Source organism: Manihot esculenta, chromosome 9 (assembly GCF_001659605.2).
Source record: "Manihot esculenta cultivar AM560-2 chromosome 9, M.esculenta_v8, whole genome shotgun sequence".
NCBI lineage: Eukaryota > Viridiplantae > Streptophyta > Magnoliopsida > Malpighiales > Euphorbiaceae > Manihot > Manihot esculenta.
In genome coordinates this window covers 8,063,621-8,072,719 of record NC_035169.2, presented here as the reverse complement: position 1 = coordinate 8,072,719, position 9,099 = coordinate 8,063,621, and the positions used below count along the sequence as shown (strand labels likewise).

At 28.5% G+C, this 9,099-nt stretch overlaps 1 protein-coding gene across 1 annotated transcript; it reads right to left on the bottom strand.

Annotated features, from left to right (window-relative positions):
* Positions 1-293: 293 nt before the first annotated feature.
* On the bottom strand, positions 294-1,699 carry LOC110623495 (E3 ubiquitin-protein ligase PUB24). The gene has a single exon (XM_021768463.2). The coding sequence runs from the start codon at positions 1,587-1,589 to the stop codon at positions 381-383; it is 1,209 nt and encodes a 402-aa protein (XP_021624155.1). The 5' UTR covers positions 1,590-1,699; the 3' UTR covers positions 294-380.
* Positions 1,700-9,099: the final 7,400 nt, after the last annotated feature.

Here is a 9,099-nt window from a genome sequence, read left to right as displayed (position 1 = left end):
TATAGAAAAATATTTTTCATAAATACAACTTAATTTTTCAGATAAATGGATGTTTAAATATCACTTTTGAATATTGTTACTTTTATGAAAAATTAGTTAGAAAAATATTGTTACTTTTATAGAAAAATATTTTCATAAATATAATTTATTTTGCTTTCAAAAAAAATATAATTTATTTTTTCATGCATTTAATGTTAAGTTGGAAAATAATCACATGGAAATGGGTGTATCACATTAATATTATATGTCTTAGGGTAACCACCGCTACTATAGAAAAAAAAAAAAAAAAAAAAAAAAAGTAACCACCGCCGGCCGGCAGGCCGCCGCAAGAAGATGAAAAAAAGAAATGTACAGAGAAATTATATATGTTTTCGTTACCTTTAGAAGAGAGAAGCATTATCAACGCAAGGAGAGTTCTTCCACTCATCGGAATGTGATCGAAGGATTTCTCTTGCTTTTTCTTTCAAATAAACTGAACAATCAGCTTGAAGCAGCATACAAAGCTTTGACACAGCTTTAACGCTCGACATTTCTTGGATCACCATGCTTGTTCCTGAGAACTTGCATATTAATCCAAGGATCATAATGGCTCGATCATCTGCTGTTGGTGATACGTTCAAGATTCTCTTTGCAACCACAGCAATTCCACCTTTGTGTCTCAAGAACTTTGCTCTTCCATCAGCACAAGAACATAGATGAAATAGTATCTCAAATATCATCTCTGTGGTTTTCTTCTCCGGTGATCGCCATTCAAGCTCGATAAGCTCGAAAACTGCACCAGATTCCACCATCATAACACGATTTCTTCCCCATGGACAAGCACATAACAATATCTTTAAAGCAGCATTGATTCCTTCTTGAGTGATTTTCTCTCGTATAACACCGACAACCCTGTCGAAAAATTCAGGTTTTAGCCTTTCTAGTACACTGAAAGTCGCTTCTTCAAGCAGCATCTTCAGTACGGAAACTGCATGAGATTTAAGCGTAACATGATTATCGATATTGCACCCTAAAACCCATGTCAAAGATTCAATGATCAGATAGTTTTCGATGAGAAAAGCTTTCGATTCCCTCGAAGGAATTCGAATCAACCAAAGAATACTAAGCGATTCTTGCAGACCATCTTTTATCCGACGTTGCTCGAAACATGTTATTATAAACAGCAACAAGGCCTTAGCCACTCCAGCTTCCGCCATGTGCTTCCGATTCCTTTCGGTCGCCGCAGCAAGCAGTTCCAATTCTCTAATCGTTTTGCTTTGGAGCTGAGGATGTGAAAGATTTTTTATAAGTTTAAGGACATGGAATTTGTTAAGACAAGATTTGGGAGTAGGAATCCTGTCAACACCGCAGGAAGCATTATCAACACACCAAGCTTGGATTAATCTGCGCAAAGTGTGATTAGGGGTTAAATCAGAATCTTCAGACAAGGGTTGTTTAGTTACAGGACAGATTGTGTTCTTGATGGTGAATAGCCAATGTTCGATGCTCTCTCGATCGTATGTGATTCCTGTGATGGCTGTTACAGGATCTTTCATGATTTGAAGAGATATTGGGCAGATAAAATACTGAGGAACATCAATGTCTTCCATATGAGGAAGAAGAAGAAGAAGATGATGACGATGATGATTGAGTTATTGATAAAAATGGAGAAGTTAATGATCAAATCTAGGAAGGGGAAATTCTTTTGTTCAGATGATAATGGTAAGAGAAAGCGGCTCTTATTTATTGAAAAATTATTGAGATAGATGGTCTTCTTGCATTGCTGGTCATACATTCTCACGTAGGATATCTTACCTGTGAGATAATATTCCAAAAGGATGAGTTCATGGTCAAAGAATAAATTTGGAGACGCACAATTAATTAATAGACAAATTAAATGTACACGGAATACCCAATCCAATTACTTAAATTTATTAAAAAAATTATTATTTAATTTTTATATTAAAAAAACTCATTAATTTTTTTAATTTTAAAAAATATAATAAAATATTTATATAATATTAAAAAATTTATTAATTACTTATTTAATTAATTTTATTTGATAAATATCTGTTGGACCGATAAAAAATATTTAATAATTTTATTTGATAAATAGTAAAAACCTAATAAATTTTAGACCGATAAAAAAAAACCATACATGCAAATTTATTTATAGCATTTATTCAAGTGCTCCTTATGTATTGATTATTGAAGTGACTATCTATTCATCTCGTATATTTTTATTTTGAGTTATTTAATTAATAAAAAAAAATAATTATTACTACCAACAATATGAGTGACCAAGGAGAAACTATAGAGTGCAGTGGTCATATATACACCAACAAACAGATTGGTAAGGTTTTTACTTCTCAACAGACAGATTGTGATGTATTTTTTATTTTTAATCTCATTCAATAGGAATGCTGGAAAAGAGATTTAATTATGTCTATATTTAATCATGTTAATACCCATAATATATTGTCTATCCTTTTGAGTATTACTAGGCAAGCAGATAATTGGGTGATTCAAAGTGTTTATAGATTCTTGACACAGACTACTCACTTGAGTTGTTCAGTTGCGATTAGATCAATGTGGAAGAAACTCTGACATATTCGGATTTCATCGAAGGTTTTAAATCTGGTATGGCGAGTTTGTCTTAATATTATTTCATGCTTAGTTAATTTAATTGTAGAAATGTTCAAGTCAGTGAATTTTGTCCTGTTTGCTCTAGTCAAAGTGAAATGATAATATATACTCTAGTTATTTTGCCCGTGATTGTTGGATGATGACTAAATCTGGTTGGCTCTTCCCTTACATGCAGTCCTTTAGTGATTGGTTTGTTCGGGTATGCAATTCAATTTCTATTTCTACTTTACACATAGTGGTTATGTTAGTTTGGAAGGTATCCACCTCGTGTTGTGATTAGACGTGTAAAATATTTTTTTCAAGATTGGGTGGCGGCTAGAAATTGCAGGGAGTTGGTTGTTAATGCTTCAGTTTGCGTCTAATGGAAAAAGTCACCTATTGAAAGTTTTAAGTTAAATGTTGATACTGCATTATTTCTATATCAGGATATGGGAGTGGGTTGTGTCTTAAAGGGGGAACGGTGAGTTTATTGCAGCACGTCAACAACGAATTTTTGATAATTTTGATATTTCTACTGCTAACGTCATGACTTTTAGAGAAATTTTAAGCTGGTTCAAGGATGGTGGTTAGTTTTCGGTTATTATAGAGTTAGACACTCAACTTTTAATTCGAATTATAACTGATCCTAAATATTATAATTTATCATTATTTGATAGTTTTGTTTTTTATTGTAAGTCTCTTATATCGAAGACGATTTCTATTTCTATTAACTTTGTTCGTAAGTCTGCTAATAGTGTAACTCATGCGCCTGATTGAACTAATTATGGTATTCTGAATCTGATTAAAATTTTTTACTCACTGATTATATTTCTGAGTTGATCGTACTTAAAATTTAATGAAATTTACATTTTTATTAAAAAAAATAATAACTAAGGTATGTGAATCATGGGGATGCAAATTTCCAAGGGACGCAATGGCCCATGGGTAATCAATTCATCCAGTCAATAAACCTTAGTCAACTGGTGGGTTTACTTTAATTTTCCTGACATATGCTTCTCTTTTTTCAAGCTTATCTCATAAGGAGATAGACATGGCCGATGACTCAAAAATCGAATCTCTCGATTGTTTGGTTTTCTAAATCACATAAATTTTTTTTCAAATAATAAACATAAAAATGTAAAATTATATATATAATCATAAAAGAATTAGTTCCAAGAAAAGTCTCCATTATCGTTTCCCAATATAATTTTCTTTAAAACAAACAATCATATAATTAAATAAAAAGTTCCATTTTCACCTCGCTTCTCCTTATGAATTAATAAGTTATTTTACTAATATATTAATTCATATTTAATATATATTAAAAGATTTATTATTTTTTAATAATAATAATAATTTAATGTTATGAGTTATTTAATTTTTAATAAAATAATATAGTTAAAGTGTATTTAAAAAATTATTACTTTAACACTTTAAAATTCATGTTTTAATGTTTTGCCAATTTAAATAAAATATTTACATATTAATACAATTGGCCAAAACTTTTTAAAATTCATAAAAAATTACTTATATTTGTTTATAACAAAATTAAAAAATAATTACTGGTCGCTTTTTTAGTTCTAGTCAACCACGAAAATGATATTCAACTATTAATTATATATATAGAATTTCTAAAGGTATAAACATATTAATTCAAAGTCTTATTTATAGAAAAAAAAATTTCAACATATAATTTAATTATTAATTAAAATAATTTCATTTATTTTAAATAATAGAATGTGACCCATTTTGTTAAAACTGTTTTTTCTTAAAAAGTAAATCGTGTATGAAATTATAACGTAAGTAAATATTTATTTTTAAAAAATGAGATGGAATAGCCTGAGTTTCTTATATTTTAATTAGAGATTTTGAGTTTAAATTTTAGATATTTAAAATATTTTGTTCAAATTTAAATTTTAAATATTGAAATATTTATTCTCTTAATGAGTCTGTTCGGCATTAATTAAATAATAAATATTTAGACTTTCAGAATAAATATATTAATTTCATAAATGTGAGAAACGCGGAGAGATATAAAAAGAGAGTTGAATTATAATTTTCTTAGGAACCAAACATGAAACATGACATTAGACTATTATTAAATTTCTATTTTTTCAAACGAAAAAAAAAAGGAATATTCTTTCAATTTCAAATACCCAAATGCAGACAGTTGATGAAGTATAGAAGTAGAATGATTAAGACATGAATTAATTAAAAATTAGTAAAAAGAAAAATAGAGTGATAATAACTTCAGGTAGGGTTAGTTTGTTTTGGGCAAAAAAGTCCGCTTTTTTACTTTGAATTTTGGATGCTTCCAAGTCCACCATTTTTGTTTGGTTCTTGGTCGTCTCTAGCCCTTCACTCTACTCCCTTTCAACACTCTCTCTATATTATTTTTCAACATAGTTTCTTTTTTTTTTAAATATATATATTATATCAATATTTACCAGTATTTTTCGTATACCAATCTATTAATATATATAAAAAAAACAACATATATAAATTTATTATTTACTTTTTTTTTTACAATTTTCTCTTATTCAAATTTAAATTTGAGATATCTTTAACTCTGTATTTAACTTCAGCACCAATTAAAATTCATTCATAAATTTATCATTATTACTTTATAGCATATTTTAATTGATAAAAATTTATCATTAGCATAAAATTTCTCTCTAATAATTGCCGAACTTTTGGTGCTCGGATTGAGATCGAATCCAAAAAAAGAAAACGGGTCCAAAATTCAGTAAAATCCATTAAGCAAACCAACTATCAATACACCACCCAATCCGTGATTGAAGTAAGCCAGATTGATTCAAAGTCTAGACCTCTTAGAAGAGGCTCTACCACCGGTGATTGACAGGGAACAGGAGAACAAGTCCAATTATGTCCCCGCTATACCAGTATGCGCGTCGAAAGGAGATTAAATAGCCGCTTAACGAATATGAACCGATAAATACGTCCGTATGTACGAGACTGCATGATAGAAATAGGTGGTATTGTAATAGAATGGCAGTTATACCTCACTAAAAAATTAAAAAAAAAATAAAGGAAGAATAGTTTACACACTGTAAAACTCTATTTTTTCTCTTGATTTCAGAACATTACTCTCTACGTATATATAGTTTAGATTAAAATATAAATGGTTAATAATATAGTAATATTTTATATTATTTTATAAATATTAATAACAAGTTATTGCGTTAAAGTTAACTTAAAAGTTACAAAAATAAATAAAAAATTCAAGAATTTAAGAACATTAGGAAATGGAAGGAAGTCTCCTGTTAATTGTAGGTTTTTCTTTTTTTTTTAATTAAATTATTTTATATTAAAATAAAGAAATTAATATTTTATTATTAAAATTATTATTTTAAAAAATAATTTATTTGGACTTAAATGTAAATGAGAATGTTAAGTTGGCCAAAAAGCTAAAATTGGAGTTATTTAGTCCTCACATAAAAATATGGGGTTTATTTGAAATTTTTTTCCAAAAAATTTCTTCTCCCGGCTCTTTAACTATATTTAGCCTTTTTTAAGTCGGACTTCTTTTATCATCCAATAAATATTATTTACACTACTAATTTAATTAATAAAATAAAATAAATTTTAAAAAATAATTCAATCAGTAAAAAGCTTAAAATAATTAATTAACTCAAATAAAATTATTTTTAATGTAAATGAAATACAAGATTTAAAGCTGAGATTATTGTCCCAAAAGGAGATAAAATTCTCAGTTTAAAATAAATAAAATAATAGTTTTATCAGATTTAAATATTAAAAGTTAATTAATTATATTATGAAATAGACGCCCAAGTTTAATAACAGATCACCGCCCTACAAGTGGAACAGCTAGGGTTTTTTGACTTGAAGGAAAAACGCTGTAGACCATGCATTTGAGAATGATAATGAAGTGCACTAATGGAGATGAAAATTCTGTTTAGGCAAATTAACTATACAACTTTCTAATTTGCTTACAACAATTTTTTTTTTAATTATTTTCTTTGTCAACATTGTTGAATAGTATTTTTTTTTATTTTTCATGTTTTTTTTCCAATTACGCGTTATTATTTAGAAAAGTTTACGCGTAACAGATCATAGTTATGAAACAATGTTTAGACTTTTTTGTGTGACATCAAATAAAAAGGTAAATTATTATAAATCACAGGTCTTTTTCTTAACTAATGTTTTTCATAGGCAGGAAACAAAGTATGCCTTTAGCCATAGCTTGGAGGACTTCTCAGGCGGACAAGGAACGAGGCTGTATTTGGAAAGGCTCAAAAAATTTGTTCCTTTCTATGGCTTATGTAACTTGCATATTAATGACTAATTGTAAAAGACAATTTCGAGGTTTTACAAATCCAACGTGTCCATTGTGTATTGGAATTATGGAGGACATAAACCATCTTTTCAAGGGTTGTTTTAAGATCAGAGAGATATGGGGTTTGATCTGGGAACCATATCCCTTGCATTTTCTATATTCTAGATCGGTAAGGAATTGGCTACTAGCTGCATTAGAGTTATGTCCGCGATTAGGTTTGATCTTTTCCTCTACATAAGTCTTATGTGTAACTTTATGGTTGTTGTGAAAATGAAGAAACATTAGGTTTTTAATGGTTCCACCTTATCTTTGGACAATAAATTGTGTCAAATTAAGAGTTTTTTATATTTGAATGATATTATTTGAAATGAGCGTTGTGTTGTTAAGAATTATAAAGTTATATTACTTTTAAGGATAATCCGGACTATGCAGGTAATGGTAGCGTTTTACGTGATAACAGAGGTTTCTGAATGAATGAATTTACAGTCAAGGTGAGATTTGTAATTCATTACAAATTGAGTTGACTGCTTTATTGTATGGGTTGCGCATGACTTGAGCGTATAATAATATGATGGTCGACAAGTGCATATTAAGGTCGATTCAATAACCGTCCTGAATTATTACGTCATACAGCTAAAAGGACTATAGTATGTTTTCTAAGTCTAATATCTCAATACTGTGAGATGATTTTTCAGTATTGTGAGATGATTTTCCGGTATTGAAGTGAGACATTGTTATGGTGAAACTAATAAAATGGCTGATGGATTAATAAATCTTGCAGTGAGATATTTGAGAGTTAGAATTCTCTCACCCAGTTTAATTTTGAATAATCTTTTTATTTCTTTATTATATTAACCTCTCTATATAACAAAAAATTAAAAAAATTTAAAAAACGCTAAATGCATTTATTAAATTAGGGACAATCACTTATTCTCTAGTATCTTACAACTGCTATATTTTAGGTTTAATGCAATATTGCTTGTAAAATTATTGTTTTAATATTTTTAAAATAAAATTTTAATAATAATTTAAAATTATTTATTATTAAAAAATTAAATTTTAATTAAATTTTTTTATCGATAATTCATTATTAATATTTTAAATAGTTGATAATTTATTTTAATAATTAATTTTTTAATAATTTAATTGATAAATTTTATTGTTATTTTTTTAATTTTTTATAATAATATGAAACAATTGAATTTTTTTATTATTTATAATGATATAATTTAATAAATAATTTATTTATATTTAATAAAATTATTGAGATCCAGAAAATAGGGTTTTATAATGGGTTCTGTAAAACTGGAAAAAAGCTTAGATCTAGAGGATATTTCTCCTTTTATATATTTCTTTTTGTCTGCCAGTGACGCGTAACAAAATGTGTGTCATTGGGCCACCTATCCCTGTTATTTTGATATGGACGTACGAGGAAATCAGATCGCTGCCCCATGCGTAACGGTCCCGGATTCTCCTCGGGCGCGCATGCGGATGGTCCCACAAGGCGAATGGGCTGAATTCCTTCCAGGTTCCGAGCTGGGCCGAAAGATAAGGTTCAGACTAGACCCAGAGGGAATCTGTCCATTGGGCTAGAAGAGCTGGGCCGGCCTGTTTGAAGGAACTGATTGGAACCCGGTCTTTGAGCTGAGTGGGCTAGACCCAGTTCTTAGCGGAGACTTAGAAGCCTTCAAATTATGGGTCGCCTTAATGGACCTGACCTTAGACTAAAGCAAAGAAATCCAACCCTCATCAAACTGTATTTTTCATTCATTAAAAAAAAATTATTATTTTATATATGGCAATAAAATTATAATATAATTATTCTTAAAATATTATTATTAATTTATAACTATATATATATATATATATATAAAAGGGTAGCAGTTAAATTATTGATAAACGATACAATTGCATCACTAGTTTGACGTTTCAATTTTTTACTTGTTCAGTAGTTTGACTAGACAAATTAGACTTTAGAAGATTCTAGGTCTAAATTCATTGGCAATTCTTGCATGAGTTGATTTACGTGAATTATAAATACATAGCTCTTATTTGTTTATTTTAGATCTTTATAGATTGTGTATAAATAAATATTTTGTTTGAGTTTCACATTATTTTAATTTAAAATTAATAAATTTTATATAATTTTTCTAACAAATAATATATTTCCCGTCTGT